General features: G+C 37.4%; 3 protein-coding genes across 5 annotated transcripts in view; 2 read left to right on the forward strand and 1 right to left on the reverse strand.

Annotated features, from left to right (window-relative positions):
- Positions 1-3,530, reverse strand: part of LOC117294254 (phosphatidylinositide phosphatase SAC2-like) — a 48,401-nt gene extending 44,871 nt beyond the window's left edge. Inside the window, exons 1-2 of the mRNA XM_033776611.1 lie at positions 3,360-3,530; positions 826-906 (exon numbers count right to left, since the gene is read on the reverse strand). Of these exons, the coding sequence (XP_033632502.1) occupies positions 826-906; positions 3,360-3,459 (181 nt within the window). The 5' untranslated portion in view covers positions 3,460-3,530. The remainder of the gene's footprint in view (positions 1-825; positions 907-3,359) is intronic.
- A 670-nt stretch (positions 3,531-4,200) lies between these two features.
- LOC117295045 lies at positions 4,201-8,767 on the forward strand. The gene is made up of 3 exons (XM_033777617.1): positions 4,201-4,473; positions 5,325-5,413; positions 6,176-8,767. The coding sequence occupies exons 1-3, from the start codon at positions 4,287-4,289 to the stop codon at positions 6,230-6,232; spliced, it is 333 nt and encodes a 110-aa protein (XP_033633508.1). The 5' UTR covers positions 4,201-4,286; the 3' UTR covers positions 6,233-8,767.
- A 2,264-nt stretch (positions 8,768-11,031) lies between these two features.
- Positions 11,032-15,082, forward strand: LOC117294369 (merozoite surface protein CMZ-8-like). Of its 3 annotated transcripts, XM_033776747.1 has the most exons (3): positions 11,032-11,773; positions 11,819-11,852; positions 12,898-15,082. In XM_033776747.1, the coding sequence occupies exons 1-3, from the start codon at positions 11,331-11,333 to the stop codon at positions 13,117-13,119; spliced, it is 699 nt and encodes a 232-aa protein (XP_033632638.1). In that variant the 5' UTR covers positions 11,032-11,330; the 3' UTR covers positions 13,120-15,082. The 3 variants fall into 3 exon arrangements, with proteins under 3 accessions (XP_033632638.1, XP_033632637.1, XP_033632636.1); XM_033776746.1 differs by having other exon boundaries at positions 11,032-11,852; positions 12,901-15,082; XM_033776745.1 differs by having other exon boundaries at positions 11,032-11,852; positions 12,898-15,081.
- The last annotated feature ends 2,089 nt before the right edge of the window (positions 15,083-17,171 follow it).

Here is a 17,171-nt window from a genome sequence, read left to right on the forward strand (position 1 = left end):
TTCAGCAGAGACCATTCAGTGAACAATAGATCATCAAGAACCTGAACTGTATTGATCACAGACTTACTGAGGACCCTGATCTCCTGTGCCAGTACCAAGAGTACATGTAGATACTCAAGTCACTGGATCAATCTTTTGTTACTGGATTCATTCACCTTTTCTTGAAAGACTCTGCTAGTTATTCCAATATCAGGCCATTTACTATTTTGTGCATCCATGCATGTATGGTACACATCTGTCCTTTTGAGTGTAAGCAACTTGCAACTAACTCTATTTTCTTACTTTCTTAGTATTTGGCTTGTCCCCTTCATACCTCCGACAAAGTTGTTGTTGCTACGAAAGCTCATGCATTATTATTTTGTAATTAGTTAGTCTTTAAAGGAACACGTTGCCTTGGATCGGTCAAGTTGGTCTTTGAAAAGCGTCCTGTATCCAATTGTTATAAAATCGATATGGTTAGAAAGATATTGTAAAAGTATAATACAATGATCTACACAAATAATAATATGCCTCGAAATTGCGTGGTTTTCGTTTTACCTGGTCGACAAACACGGTCGGCCATTAATGGGAGTCAAAACTTTGACTCCCATAAATGGCCGACTGTGTTAGTTCACGACGTAAAATGAAAACCGTGCAATTTTGAGTGATACTTGTGTGGATCATTATATTCTACTTTTAACCATGCATTTCATAACAAACGGTTTCAAACACTTTTCATAGACCAACTCGTCCGATCCAAGGCACATGTTCCTTTAAGTGAGCAGTTCTACCAGTGCTAACTGCTTATGCTTACTACCTTCCTTGGTAAATGCATGTACAACTCACCAGAATGCACCTTGATCTTGCCAATAACTCCCTCTATAGTTCCGAGACAGACAGGGTTCCAAGCCGTCGCAAGTGCAGATCCTACATAGAAATAGTTGTGCAAAAAAAGAGTCAGTTCAATGCTTGCGTTTTACCATGTAATAGAGTTTTAGGAACTAAAGGCAAAAAATTTATAATAAAGCTTGTAGGCCTATACCTGTAAGAAAATTCAATATTAGGTAGTTTTTATTTTATGTTAAAATTCAATATTAGGTAGTTTTTATTTTATGTTATTGGTTAAAATCTAAACATTTTAGGCCTATGTCTTACACAGAAAGGCACTAATCTTTTCAAGTTCATCACAGCAAATTCCCTTGGATTGTATTGTTTCTGTGAACAAGGGAACATTAAATACTTTACATTAATTTTTTTTAAACAATCTCCATTGCCCAGAGCCCAAATTTATGAAGGTTGCTTCTACGAGCAAAAACAGTTAGCCAACCAAACAAAATCTTGCTTACCAGATTAAGGTTACCAGCCAAAAAACCTTGCTTACCAGATTAAGGTTACCAGCCAAAAAACCTTTTCACAAGTACTAACCTGTAACTGGTACCCTGCTTATTTTCACTTTGCTTAGCAGAAAACTGTTAGCTATAATTTCTACTGTTTATTAAAGCAGTGACATTTGGCCCAGGTCAGAGTTCAGATAGCCAGCTTGCAGAGGGAGTAGTGCATGGAGGAGGAAGTGGTTAACTAAATAACTGAACACTCAATATTCAACGTTATCCAGGTACACCTGTACTAGGGTCTACATGATGGTCCGCAAGCCAAATGCCAGTAAACACGTGGGAGGTTTTACTCCTGGTCAAGCTTACAAGTTTAATGTTGAAATGAAAAGCCTATTATATGAAATATGGACCAGTGAAAAAAACTGGTGGACTACATGTAGTTAAATGACAAGCTACCTGGTCCTGCTGGCAAGTTAAATGACAAGCTACCTGGTCCTGCTGGCAAGTTACTAAAAAGTTGAAGGCAAACCCTACTACTTGACCTTTTTTCTAGTCATGGCAACCAAAGGTTTGATTATCACAATAATCACAGTCAGAACTGTGCTGTTTTTACATAATACCATTCATGGACAATTCCCATGGTTTGTTATCAATGAGATAGGTTGTTGAGTCATGAACTTGAACCAATGGTTATCATGATAATAGATAGCTGGAACTATACAGATTTTACACTCAGAGTTTGACCTTTAATTAAAGAGTGGGCTCTAAAGGTCAAACTCAGTCTTGTGATACACTCCTTGTCCAATACGAAAATAAGTATTCAAGCCTGTGTGTTTCGTGTTTGAAAGGGTAAGGGCACCAAGGCATTAAAAGATGTAAATTTCTACTGGAGCATTTTAAGGGCAACAAGGGGCATGCAAGCAATTACCTTTGCTGCCTCCGTGAAGGAGCAGGCCTGTAATTACAGCATGCACTATATTTTCACACTCAACTCAGAGTAAACCACAGCACAATCAGCTGAAAAAGTTGTGCGAAGAGATAAAATCAAACACTGTGATTTCTAAAATCATGTGTTGAATTTAAGCTAAGCTATGTACACTTGATGTGCCTGCAAATGTGGCTCTGGGGTACTGGTGACTGGTGTGTAAACACACATCAACTATTATTATTAATAAACCTGTCAAACTCACAAGCCCCTGCCTGTATTAATTCAATCCATCATCCATGAAGAGTACAACAACCTGGGACCAATTACAAATCATGGAGCTGCTAATAAAGGCGGAAAGCGCAAAAAGTAGCTAACCTCAATAAAATAATGCTTACCAGAAAAAGGTACCAGTCAAATCACCATTCCACAATCATTATTATGTAACTAACCGCGTCCTTCTCATTTTTGCTTTAAAGAAAATTGTTAAGCACCAATTGCTGAGTTTTAATTAAGTAGCACATCTTGTTTGTTATGGCTTAGTTGCGACGTTGCAATAACGTAACCCTCCTCCCAGCAGCAAAGCCGACTTCGCCTTCGGTAGGACGGTTACGTTATCACAACTATTATGGCTCTCTTTTATTTTTTTATTTTACTACTGTTGGTATCATCATGGCACAAAAGAGAAATAGCTCCATGGTATCATCTATGAGTAAAGACCGATGTTGAAAGAAAGCCATTATCATCTTTTCATACACAGCCTTACGTTTAACAAAAAAAGCTAAATTACAGCAAGTCCATGCATTAAAATAATAAGTAACTGAGAAAACACACAAGAACAAATACACTGTGGACGTGGTCACACAATATGTAACTGGCACTAAGCTGCTAATTTTCTTTAGTAGTTCTGGTACGTAGAAACATACATAGAGCAAGTAGAAACTTGTACTACTACAACCTAGGTGATGTTGTTAATGTTACTGTTGTTTAGTTAGATCATGGAGGAATGGTTAGATAGCATTCATAACAATTTTATTTAACTCTCTGCTTTAAAAACAATTAGGCCAATCACAATAATGCAACACAGTAACACAGTGATCACTGATTGATACCGTGCTTACCATGCTGAGGGATGAGTTTTCCGTCGGCCGATCTACTGCACCAAAGACTATGCTGTCCATCCTGAACGATGTAGTGATCATCGGTTTGAAAAAGCTCCATTTTCCCCCATACAACACTCACAAACTCGTACAGTTAATACACGGTACTCAACAACCCATGCACTACACAGGTGCATGCAGCTCCAGTGGCACAGTGACAGTAGTACAGACGGTCGTTTCACTCCATCGATGATAGGCTGTGAGGCCAGACAGAGACAGAAAATGGGGTCACATTAATCTGTAATTCCCTTGTCACCATTTAGATATGGATGTGTAGGCACAGGACAGCCAGGTGAACTTTGCTTTGATGCCTTTTGTTTTAATCCTACCACAACAAACTGGTCAGATAGCCGGTCGGTACACCACGTCCATAAATCAACAAGCGCGCGGTTGGTTGTGTACTGTTTTCGCCTGTAACGTGTGGTGTGTGTACGGCCCACAACATCAACACATTACATGCATTGAGATGGCACCATCACACAAACCACACACAGTGTACAGAAAAAAACCTTCGATAAGTGGCTTTGATCACGCCCTCTATTGACATTGGTATATCTTTTTAAATACTACGATTGAGCAGGACCTATACTGTATAGCTTTTGCGTGTACGTAGTACCACAAACAGCGTAGTAAGTAAAACAATAACCTACAATCCATTTCCGGGAAAATCAATGCGTCATTCGTTCACTCCGGATCGTTGGAAAATTGGAATCCCACGGCCACAGGTTTTGTGGGTGGCGAGAAAAGTTTGCCGAGTTGTTAGTTTCCTTCGGTCGACAGTCTTTAGTGTCCTCAGAAGTTGTTTTGTTTTTCTCTGTGGATATATTCAGCAACTGGTGTACTTTCTGTCGACATTTCCTCAAGATTGGAATACTTTTGTAATCAACAATGATCGAGACAAGAGCAAGACAAAGTAAGAAGAACTTCGGTTCAACAACCCATGAACTTGGCCGCATGTTACGGGTGGGTTTCTTTGTGATGGCCGCTGTTTGTTTGGTGGCAGTATGGTGTGTTCAAACAACAGAGGCAGTAAGTGCCGATTCTGAAACAGAAATACCTGTAAATCAACAGGCAGGTAAGTTGTCAAAACTTGTTATCTGTGACATAAATTACTGGCTTGTCATAATTTGTTTATTTATTTGATTTGGAATGATAAACATCATACAATACATTAATTAATTGTGTGTCAACTCGAAAGACATTTTATTGTTTGTATGACTTGCCGGGTGGGTGTCGGGGGGGGGTTGAAAATTGTATTATTTATTAATACAAATGTTGTTCTCCTTCTTTATTCTTTATTTTATATTTTGTTTATTATTATTATTATTATCTGACCAATTTCATGAGCAGAAATTACTGCTTGACAAACTTATTTGCTATTAAGAAAACATGCATTAGGGGACCAGTCACAGCAATGCAAACTTGTTTGATAGCTAGGTTACCCTCGGTACTTCATTGTTGTAGCTGGTAAACCTGTTTCTGTTTAGCAAACTAGGTTGTGCTTAACAAGATTTTGTGTTTTTACAGGCTCATGAAATTTTGCCCAAGTGTCAAAGAATTCATTTACCTATTCAGCATTCAGTGGTGGTCTCTAAAAAAAACCTGCAAAAATTTCTAAATGAAAACAAAACAAATTGTTATTTATTATTGATAACCAACAGCAGATAGCCGCCACTTACAGGTTAAACAAACAGATAAAACTATATATAAAATATGTAGGCCCTATATAGAACAAGTTGAAAATTACAAATAAATAAAGAGAACAAAATCAGAGTTGACATTCAGGGCACTATAATTTGCCAAAGTTTGTATTTTGTGATCAGCTGAAATACTCATCATTCTGACTTAAACATTCTCTGATTTTCTGGTATTTGAAACAATCACATGTTCATACTTTTTATTTGTCATTTGTTTTGTTTTCTGCAGTTCCACCTTGTGTAACATGTGACAAACATGAACAACTTGTGAATAAACTGAACAATTTAAAGGAGTCAGCAAGAGGTTTAAACCACAGAGTAAGTTCAGTTGCCTCAAGTTTGAACATTTGAGAATGTTTATGGAGGCTTATTATTATTGGTCTTCAAAAGAGTGTTCAATCAACAGTATTAGTATACAATAAAAACCTTTCAAACGAAATTTAATTTAGTTTGTTGGGTACACGCAGGCAGCAGGGTTTTTGGTGCAGCTTCTTACAATTACATCTATTATTAAATAAATGCTTTTCATTTATGTTTGTTTGTGACATAGTTTTCCTTGCAATTTGCAAATGACAGATTTCATAGAACCAAGTAAAAAAAGAGCTGTTGATTTCATTTAGCAGATGTACAACCAAGCACCAATCCGCCAAAGTTGATGACACATCTGAATAGGTCGCTGTCAAAGTCGAGAAAACAGAAATGGAGACTCCCAAAAAAGATGCTTACATTGTATTTAGATTTTCGCAGTAAAATAAAGTGGATATAATACCAAAACAGTTTCTCTCCTTTTTTGGCCAAAAAGTTACCATGGAATTTGAAGAAACTTTCACTGATTGGTTTGATCATCATGGTTTGATGTTGTGCTATTAAAAATAAACTAGATAGGTGATGGAAAAAGGGGACTTAATACATGTTTCTTCTTCCTCTGTACATTCTGCTGTACACTGTAAGTACAGAATTGACATAATATTTTCTCAACAGTTTTTCCATTTATTTGCATAAAGAAAGTAGTGTCTGTGTCTTGTTATGCTTGAACTTTCCTTTCCCAACTTTCCTTTCCCTTTTCTTTTTTTGGATCAGGTGGAAAAAGTTGGAAGTAAACTGGACAACCTTGAGGATTGTAGCTGCACACAATAATGAATACCATCTGGACTGGGCTGCAAGGTTGTAGGACTACTAGCATTAAAGGGGCGCACAACCAATGCCCTGATCCAAGCATTAAAGGGGCTCACAACCAATGCCCTGATCCAACCCGAATCTTCACTCCATGACCACACAGTATTCCTATTTCAATCTACGCTGCTAAAATTTGTGTTTGCGCTCACAAATAGACGATGTGACCTATGTTTACATTCAAACCGCCCCTCTGTTGACAAAACACTGTATACGACATGTTTCGCCGGGCAAAAAGACGCGTAGTCATGGTAAGATTTCATACACTTTCTAGCTGGCTGCCAAAATACAAAGGTTTTACCCGGCGGTATGTGCGCTATTTCATGGTTTTCGAGTGACGTCAGAGGTCACATCATCTATAGAACTGCCAGTCAAACAGACATTCTACATTGCCAATGTTTCTCATTGGTAGGGAAATATAATTGGTCCTTAGGGTGAGTATTTAACAGTAGATTTGAATCAATATAAGATACTCGTCCAAAACCCATTGATGCCTAGCTGTGTTCTCTACCTAGAAGCATAGAGGAAGGACATTCTAGAAGCAACCTTCCAAGCTGTTACGTAGTTATTTATACATGGATAGCTCCAAGTTTATACAGAGGGTATCCTAACCAATGTTCCCTTACTTCGTTGCTCTACGCTTGGTCTTTTCTCTTACCAATTTCCCTCCTGAACAGAAGTACCCCCCCCCCCTCTACAATACTCTAAAGAATTCAAGCATACAATGTAGACACAACAGGGGTACCACCTGTCCCCCATATCCAGAATGATACCCAATTGTGAGGTAATTATTTGCTAGGTGGATGGCCACTTTAATAACCCTGACCTGACAACCACAGTGCTCTGTGTGGTCACAATGGCTGGTAATAATTACATTCCCAGACCAGCAGGAAAGATGGATTGTTGGGCACCCAAGGTAACCTAGGAAACCACCACTAAACTATACCTCAACATGCTTCAAGCAAGGTCTAGTTCACATCTTTGTTTGTTGGTTCTGCATTTTGCTTTAAGTGTCTGCACTTCAGTTTGTTTTCAGGATAGGATGCTTGCAATGATTCATCAGTTATTTTTGTCATTTTGTTTTTGTTCTACCGCAAAAAGCTGTCTTTCCTTTACTCTGCCAGACTACATGCAATTATTTGACCTTTGCACAAAGACAACATTCTCCTGTCAATCCCCATCAGGCCTGGAACTGTGTTGCCCTAGTTTGACCCTTTGTGCCTCTTCAGAAGTTTCCCACAGAGCTTAAGGTTTTCAAAAAGATTTATGCTCTTAAATGAAAACGGCCTTTCCCTACCAAAGTTGCAACTCCATGCCTGTAGGCCCGTACAAATAAAGGTTGTCATATTTTTAAAGAAATTGTTGAGTTGAATGTCACACACCCATCTCCTCTTGTTTTTATTGATTTTCAAATTCTCCTGTCTACCTAACGACAGACGCCAAATAAGATGTACATGTACAAGGTATTGGATGGACCTCACATGACAACTTTATTTACATCATTTCTGACATTCTCAGCGGTTTTTTTTCTTACTGAAGATTACATACTTTGTTTCTAAACCAACTATTTTTTAGGCCTATCCTTTAACAAATGTTTGTTTCGTTTTCCATATTTTTACTTAATACTTACTTAGATTCTGAAGGTAAAATAAATGTTCTTAAACTAACTGTTTCTTGAAACTTCCTTAGAAATGCTGCGAAGAAAGGTGCTAGGACAGCTTTTAAAAGTCCACTTGTTGTAATTTAAAAACAAAAGACTTAATTATTTTACTTTGTCAGAATTGTTAGTGGTTATTTTATAGCTTACACATACACTATTGTTCGGCAAACATCTCAGAGTTGTGCAGGAGGTAGACACGCAAATGCATGGGTCATGCCCATCCATTGATCTCCTTTAATACTGATCACATCATCAGCCCCATTCAAAAATGTGTGGTGCCAACTTGGTAGTTTTAAAAGGAAGCGCACACAATGTGTAAGTTTAATATTTCAATTGAGGAGTGTGTTCATCCAGTGAATTCTGACCTTTCGTCTGCAAGATTCAGAAAAAGCTCACAGAATACCACAATATTTTATGTCAAAGCCAAATGGCCAAACACAAATTATAAGTAGCAAAGTGTAATCTGCCATTTTATTGATTGTGAATACTATTTGAGTGTTTGATTTTGTATTTTTGTGCTCTATGCTGAAATTAAAACAGGATGCCTAGTGGGAACTTATACTTTCAGACTGACTGTGGTAAGGCGATGGAAGAAATCCTCCATTTAGATATGATGACTAAATGCAGGAAGTTATTGGCTGAATCAAAACTTAATCACAGAAGAAGCTGATAGTAAAACAAGTATAGCTATGTGTCGGTCTGTGTTAAAATTTCACAGAGCTGCTACAAGCAGATAATTTTGGTTAAAGGGTTTATGTACCCTTTCTTAACACAAAACACAATGTCCACAGATTTACATAAAACTTACACAGTTTGAAGATTATGATAGCAGAAAGCTTCCCTTGAAATTGCACTTACTGAGGTGCTGTAGTTTTTGAGAAATGAGTAAAACAAATAATTTTTGTCTCAGTTTTAGCATGTAAAAACGTATTAACCAGTGCTATTATTTTGTGACTCGTTTTACTCATTTCTCAGAAACTACACAACCTCAGTTAGTACTATTTGAAGGGAAGCTTTCCATTATCATTATCTTCAAACCCTGTAAGTTTAATGTAAATCTGTGGCCATTTTGAAAAAGTACCTGAATCCTTTAAAGTCACCTGGAAATAGAATTTGTTTTCTTTCAAACATAAGAGTATATGCTTACGAACAATAAAACAATTTTTTTAGTAATTACGATTTATATGTTTAAAAAATATATAAAGTTGTTTGGGGGGCTGACTCCGCCTACCCCTTTTGTGAGGTCAATCGAGGCAGACTTTGCCTGCAATGCGTATAGTAAACACACGTGCAAAGTACATGTACGTCCAAGTCGTGAGTTGGTACATTTCAAAAAGTGTTTTTCTGCATTCAGCAGCAATACACCTGGTCGGCATTGCCGGAAAAAAACAATTGTTTTTTTTTTGCTACGTACCAACTCACGACTTGGTCCGTACATGTACTTTGCAATTGTGTTTACTCTACGCATTACAGGCAAAGTCTGCCTCGATTGACGTCACGAACAACACCCTCTCGGGTCGGGGTCTACTCTTAAATTTGTAAATAACATAAGAACTGATTTTTTAAAACCTTAGTTAACTGTTTATTCACATTCCACTCATCAAAACACATATATTAGTGACAAAAGCTTTATTTTGAAAAAATACCACTTCCAGGTGACTTTAAATGATGTTTGAAACAGATATAGTAGATTGAAACATATATATTTCTTCCTCCATTGTTTAACCATTTCCTGATCATCAAAAACGAGCAGGAAGCCAGTAGCATATGCTACACATGACATGCTGTTTCTTGTTAACCTAACTTATCATTAAAATTTATATTTTTGTACCCATTGACACTTGTGACAACTTATTTTGTTTAATGAAAATTATATGCAAACTGTAAGCAAACCTTTTTACATGAACACACATGTACATAATATATAGACCATGTTACCTGTTCATACATAACATTTTATGGATTTTGCGCAAAATCAATTTTTATCCATTTTTTATATGAAGAACTGGATGTGCACCTTTTTATTATTTTGTTGCCATTCACTTTACAATTCGTGACTTTTTTTAATGTGGTAAGTTTGAAACAAATTGTAGAAATTCTCATAAGACAATTATAGTTTCTTGCCTGCCAGTAAGTGCCCTGGAATGTACAAAGTCACTTTATTTGTGAATAAGGTGACATGGTCAGTGTGATCAGCTGTAAACTCTTTTTCTAACATACTGCCTGCTTTGAAAGATTAATGGTTCTCTCTTGAATCTTGGCAACTAAATCGATTGGAATGAATGGTTTTTTTTTAAGTCTAATTCTTTACCCAATTATTTTGGCATATTGATGTGTGGGGAGAAAAAAAACTAACGTAACCTTGAATTGTATTTTTAGAAAAGGGAACTTTGTTCAAAGTTTGATGGATGAATTTATCCAAAAGACACCAAGTTGTGTTTTGAATTTCTGCTTTGCCAAATCTGTATTTTTAATAATTATATTATAAATCAGGCAGTTGTTCAATTCAAGTAACAGTATTATTTATTTTGTGTATTCTGCATTACCCCAATATTTCACACAACATCATTATGTTTATAAGCAGTATTTTGTTCAGTGTTTATGAAAAGTGTAGGCATACATTTTTTTTAATAGTATATTAATAATTAAAAAGCAACTCCTGTATTTTCCAAATACAATTTGTCATGTTTAAGTAACTTATTTTAACTGGACAATGTAAGTGCCAATTTTTGAACTAATGACTTAATAATTTAAAAGCAAATAAATATCTTTTAACATTAACACATTAACAGGACATTTGTAATCATTGGTATAGGGAACCATCGGATCAATTAAATCAGGCATCAGCATGCAAAGCTTGCCATGGGTTGATGTATTATACACTTTTCAGTTTCACTGTATATGCATGTGATGGTTTGTTTGTTGGGTATAATCATGGAGCAATAAACTAGTTTATTGCTCCATGGTCTCAGATGCTGAAGTAAACAGATACCTCCCCCCCCCCCCCCCCCCCCCAACACCCCAGTGTAGTTTATTGAAACAATCGTGTGCATTCATCCGTGTATTAAATGACACTGGCTTTAAAGAATTCACACGTGTTGGATGCACAACAACAGCGCTGTGGGTATGGTACCCGGCCGCGTGGTAATGTGTTCATCTCGCTTGCATAAAAAAAACACCCACATGAACAGCACAGTGGTCACTCAAAGTTTGCCGTGTCATTTTTGGTTACTCATGCTCTTTTCAATATTGGTTAATTCAATTTTGGATCCACAATAAAGTCTTTACTTTTACCAACATATGTCTGTACTCATCATCTGGGAAAACAACCGAGACCCAAGTGACATTGAGACCCTTATTGGTTCAATTCAAGGCTAAGTTTAGGAAAAGTTCTGAACGAAGATGTCACAGTCCTACAGTTACAAGTGGCCTAGCAGGGACCCACGACAGCAGCAGCCGCAGCAGCAAGGGGCTACCACCGGTCAGCCAGCCCCGCAGTACGGCATCAACTGGGGACCGTCAGCACCTCGGCCACCGGTGAAAGGGATGCCTTTATACCACCCGGTCTCACCACCATCTTCCCCACCCCATGTACCGTCTTACCGTGTATCTCCACCTCCGGGTTTTCCTGCAAAGGCACAGGAGGTCCCTGCGAGGAGACTGAGCCTTCCCGTCTCAACCACCATCAGTCGTCCCCGAGTGGAGATGACATCTCCCCCTGTCTCAACCATCAGTCGCCCCCGAGTGGAGATGACATCGCCCCCTGTCTCAACCATCAGTCGCCCCCGAGTGGAGATGACATCGCCCCCTGTCTCAACCATCAGTCGCCCCCGAGTGGAGATGACATCGCCCCCTGTCTCAACCATCAGTCGCCCCCGAGTGGAGATGACATCGCCCCCTCCACTCTTAGTAGCCATGGCCAGGGTATGTAGCTTAGACTTAACTTGTTAATAGTGACGATAATGTTGACCCAATCGAATAGTGTTTTTGTTCAATGTTTCTTGTTTTTTTTTGTTTTTTTTTGGAAAGAGCGACAAACTTTGTTTAGTTTTTGAGATTTAAAACAAGGAACTGTATTTAAGCTTTTTTTGTAGTTATCTTATCCGTAGAACTTGTTTAGTTTTTGTTTTTTTGAAAGGTTAACATATTAATGTGCAACTGGTTGCATGAGACTGAGAAAAAGAGTGACTAAATATCTAAGGGAAAAAGTCCCAACATTCTTTAAAAAAAGAAAAGTGACTGCTAGTAAAAGTTGAAAAGCAGAGGTCGGTAACAACATTTGTTTTTTCTTTTGCGTTCAATTGTAAGTTTCCCAGAAGAAATGAAGTACTTTGATGGATTTGTGCTTATTTATATTTTGATAATTAAAAAATCTGCTACTAGCATTGTTATACCAATTAATGACGTCTTTATAACAATCCCTTCTTAGTAGAATAGTCGTTTTTTGTTCAGGGTAACATGGAGAAGGAAGACTTTTCCTGCATAAAAGCAATCAGGGTCAAGCATGGCAGAGGACATTTTAGGAGTAAGGCTAGCCAAAATGTCTTAAAGCCGTTGGACCCTTTCGGTAAACAGTATTGTCCAAGGCCCACACTTCGTGTATCACAACATCTATATCAAATAACAAACCTGTGAAAATTTAGGCTCAATCGGTCATCGGAGTCGGGAGAAAATAACGAGAAAACCCACCCTTGTTTCCGCACGTTTCGCCGTGTCATGACATGTGTTTAAAATAAATCCGTAATTCTCGTTAACGAGAATTGATATTGTTTTACTGTTTTCTCAAAAAGTAAAGCATTTCATGGAATAATATTTCAAGAGAAGTATTTCACCACTACCTTCTGTAAACCCTGTAAGTTATTTGTAAATCTGTGAACTTTTTTTTTTTTTTTCTGTACCAAAAGGGTCCAATGGCGTTAAGTCTAAAGGGTTTTAAACAATTTCTTTTCTCCATTTTTGTTTTAACCAGCAGGTATCCCAAACCAAGAGGTCTTCCCTCTCACCAAGAAATAGATGTATCTGCCAACGAGCTCAATGCAAGGTTTTATGCTCCATCTGCAAGCAGGCAAGCAGGGGGCGAGTTCGTCTACAGTGTCCTCAACATCCACACACTATTCACTTAATGGACTACGACTGTTGTCCGACATGTAAAGCAGTCAACTTGACCGAGGTTGAACTCAGACCCAACTAAAACAAAGACCCCTCACAGTGAAGCTCTTCTAAGGCAAAACATCCTAACTCCAAAAATGACATTTTTAGTAAAGCAAGCAAAGAAAAGCTATTTTGCCTTAAAAACTGGCCCAGATAAGGTTTTATTTGAAATTTTGATAAGGGAAAAGCACCCTCAATTTTACCAAGTATGATCTAATGTATAACAAAAACCACATTTTTTCAAGTTTGGCTGTTTTTCCATAGAAGGGCCACGGGAATAGACATTTTATGAAAACAAAAGGGGAAGTTTTATAGGTAAAGGTGTGGGTGCGGTTGCAGGTTCACACAATGTTTAGCATTTGAGAAAAACTCTTTGCAGTTTGGGGGACTTAAAAATGTTACGTTACCACAGGTCATTTTGGTTGGTAAGCAGTTTGTAACATAAAAAATTACTTTGGCTTGAACAAAGAATTACTGGCTAGAGTCGGACTTGAGCCTGCAGCCTCCCGATTCACGTTTCAGCACTCTTCCAACTCAGCTATCACACCCGTCTCCCTATTTTGTCAATATCTTTGTTCAGTTTCAGGGGTGCCAGTCAGAAGCCCAAACAAAGATATCAACAAACCCCAGGGAGACCGCCAACATAGTGATTGACAGCTCAGTTGGTAGAGCGTTAGAACGTTAAACCAGAAGTCGCTGGTTCGAGTCAGTCCCCCCTCAGAATTTTTTCTTGATTTTCCTCTTTTCACTGGTGATCTGTTTGGGGGAAAGTTTTAAAGAAGATTTCAACCGGTGGTTAAAAGTGATGCTGACAGTACAATCAAATCAATATTTTGTAATATAGGCCTAAACTTTGCTTTAGTTTCCTACTGGGATTTTCAGTGACGCTTTAGCTTGCCTCTTCTATACATGTACAAGCAAACAATAAAGGCCTGTTTTATGGCCATTTCTTTTTCACATCACAAGTAGAAATGGGGATACAGGCGCAGGCCTGTAGCTTCGTTTTTGAAAGGGCAAGGGCACCAAGTTTTAATTGGTAAAGGGCACCCTATGAGGAAATTGTAACTTTCTACTTGAGCTTGTTTAAGACAATGACTAGGGGGCATGGAGGCAATCGCCTCCGTTGTCTCTATGAAGTATCAGGTCTGGGATTACAGTGATGATTTCCAAACAGCATTCTTTACACATATGATGCACATGTACATAGCTGTAAATAGTTTATGTTAACTTTTAAAAACATTTGCTGGTTCAGGGAAAGCAATGTATATTATTGGATAATGTTTGTTTCTTGTGGATAGTAAAGCAGGGAAGTTTGTATTTAGTTTCATTATTGCTGTCACAAAAGGAGGGATGGTACACAATTTTAAAGGTATTATACAGGTTTGGTAGGGAACAAAACAATGCTTCATTTTAGTGAAATGGAATCAACTCCCAGAAAATTTTGTCTGAAAACCTAAAAAAAATCAAAGCTGATTTTGGTTTTTGTTTAAACTTCCCAGAAACAAGACTATAGAGGAGTGTTTGATGTTGGTCTACACAATGTACTTGAGTGATTTATGAAGGGTTCAGTATGCACATTTTTCTTTGCCAATTTATTAGAAATTGCCAAAAATATTTTGTTTACTTCATATAAAGTTTATGTTTTTGATACTACTCAATTTATTTTCCTTATCTTTATTTTTTCATCAGTACTCATTGTTTTATATAAGTTTAGACAGAAGACAAGATTTTGTTTGTTACACTTGTTTAAAAATATTGTGCCACAGAAAAAGTTAAATATACCCCAAAAAGTTGTATTTGTTATCATAAGAAGGATTTTATGTTGATCATTAAATTAAGTGTTCATCAAATTATCAGAATAGTTCAGTGTTTGTTGATCGTTTATGATGTTGATTTTTTACTTGGAGTCGACCTGAAATGGCGAGACGTCTTGGTTTATATTTTATGGCAGTGTTTACCGCTGCCCTTATTGGGGATATTGTATATGGTTGAGTTGGTCTATACAAAGCGTTTGTAACCGTTTGTTTTAGTATGCATATGAATATAGAAAGATGTTTTAAAAGTAGAATACGATGATCCACACAAATTTGCCTCGAATTTGCGTGGTTTTCCTTTTACTTTGCAAACTAACATGGTCGGCCAATGAATGGCGGACCATGTTATTGTACGAGGTAAAAGAAAAACCGTGCAATTTAAAGGAACACGTTGCCTTGGATTGGTCGAGTTTGTCTATAAAAAGCGTTTGTAACTTTGCGAACTACATGTAACATGGTCGGCCAATGAATGGCGGACTGTGTTATTGGACGAGGTAAAAGAAAAAACGTGCAATTTAAAGGAACACGTTGCCTTGGATCGGTCGAGTTTGTCTATAAAAAGCGTTTGTAACCATTTGTTTTAATATGCATATGATTATAGAAAGATGTTTTAAAAGTAGAATACAATGATCCACACAAATTTGCTTCGAAATTGCATGGTTTTCCTTTTACTTTGCGAACTAACATGGTCGGCCAATGAATGGCCGACCATGTTAGTCGACGATGTAAAAGAAAAACCGTGCAATTTCAAGGCATGTTTGTGTGGATCATTGTATTCTACTTTTACAACATCTTTCTACCCTTTCCTACCATAAGTTTATAGTCAATAAGTCTTCAAGAAAACAAAACTATACCAATCTCTTTTTTTCAAAAAAAACCTCCGCCTTGCTTCTTTAATCCTTGCTCACTACTGTAGCTACTCAACACTAACAAACTACAAAACAAATCACGATTTGGGATTGGTTAAATTGTCAGATGAATGCTCATGAACAAATCAATTAACATTATCTTTCATTATTAGTCAACAACTAATCACAACAACAATTAGCGTTTCCCTGGAAACCAAAACTAATTTCTAGGCTCTCAGTAAAAAACAAAAACATCTAAATTTACAGAAAAGTTATGTATGGCAAACGTCTGCACAAAGCCATGGTAACCAAGCTACAAAGTAACCTTGTAAAGGATGTGACAAATCGATAAGCTTATGACAAAAATATGAAGGGTAAAATTGTATATTATGTTGGCCGAGCAAAATTTTCTATGGTATAACCACAAGAAGACTGTGCAGTATCCAATAATTTGCATCCACTAAAACATGTGCAAAATAGTTCTGAATTTTCAGCTACATTGTTTCAGCAAAGAACGCATGAACTTATTTGTAAATTTTGTGCAATATGATTTCATTTAATTTTATTTGTTCTGGTTGTGAAGTCGAGGAATCTCAGACGAGCAAACTTTATCACTAAACTAGCCAAGAACCCCATGGAGATAAGTTTTAGATGTAGGAGGAAAACCCAAGAAAACTACTCCAGGGAAAACCCACGCCTTCAGGTAGGGATTCAAAACCCAATCCAGATAGTGCGCAATTAAAAATAACACACAAACATTCTAGTTCTTGTTGAACTAATAATATCAGAACAAGTAAAATATTGGATACAAATCATTCACATTATGACATTTATCAATTTGTATGTTCATCAACAATTCTTTGCTTCAGTGTCGACTCATAATTAAAAACTCTCCAAATTACCCAAATGTACACATCCTTACAAAAGCAACACATAGCAGCGGTCCCTGGACCTTACATGTGCATACAGTTTGCCCATACACAAGTTTGAATACATCTGCTGGTTCCATTCCACATCATGAAACATACTATGTGCAGTACATGTAAATACAACATGTCCATGCAAATCCTTATAGGATCATACCTCATTCTTCGGTTTTTGTCAATCTACATGTACTTCTGATTTATTGGCAAAATTATCAAGACAGATTTTAACAACAATTTTAGGAGACATCGCCCAACCCAGAAGGCCAGCAACCACTTCAAAGTGAGGGCTACACTTAACTATCACAAATGACACATTGCCACATGGCAACACACTTAGCAATAGCCGCAGCCGCCCAACCCAGCAGGACGCTGGAAGCAATTATAGTCTGGTCCCTTTGTGAATCTAAAGATCAATATGTTATGTCATACTTCCATACACAGGGAACCTAACAAACATGGTGACAGCATGACAAAGATTCATCATCTTCCGCAAGAGAGATATCA

This window comes from Asterias rubens, chromosome 9 (assembly GCF_902459465.1).
Source record: "Asterias rubens chromosome 9, eAstRub1.3, whole genome shotgun sequence".
Lineage (NCBI taxonomy): Eukaryota > Metazoa > Echinodermata > Asteroidea > Forcipulatida > Asteriidae > Asterias > Asterias rubens.

What these genes read in the sequence shown, in the direction of transcription:
- LOC117294369 (XM_033776745.1), top strand. Translation starts at nt 11,331, where the DNA reads ATGTCACAGTCCTACAGTTACAAGTGGCCTAGCAGGGACCCACGACAG. An exon ending in TCTTAGTAGCCATGGCCAGG is followed by an intron (nt 11,853 to 12,897) that starts GTATGTAGCTTA and finishes TGTTTTAACCAG; the next exon opens with CAGGTATCCCAAACCAAGAG.
- LOC117295045 (XM_033777617.1), top strand. Translation starts at nt 4,287, where the DNA reads ATGATCGAGACAAGAGCAAGACAAAGTAAGAAGAACTTCGGTTCAACA. An exon ending in ACCTGTAAATCAACAGGCAG is followed by an intron (nt 4,474 to 5,324) that starts GTAAGTTGTCAA and finishes TGTTTTCTGCAG; the next exon opens with TTCCACCTTGTGTAACATGT. An exon ending in CAAGAGGTTTAAACCACAGA is followed by an intron (nt 5,414 to 6,175) that starts GTAAGTTCAGTT and finishes TTTTTGGATCAG; the next exon opens with GTGGAAAAAGTTGGAAGTAA.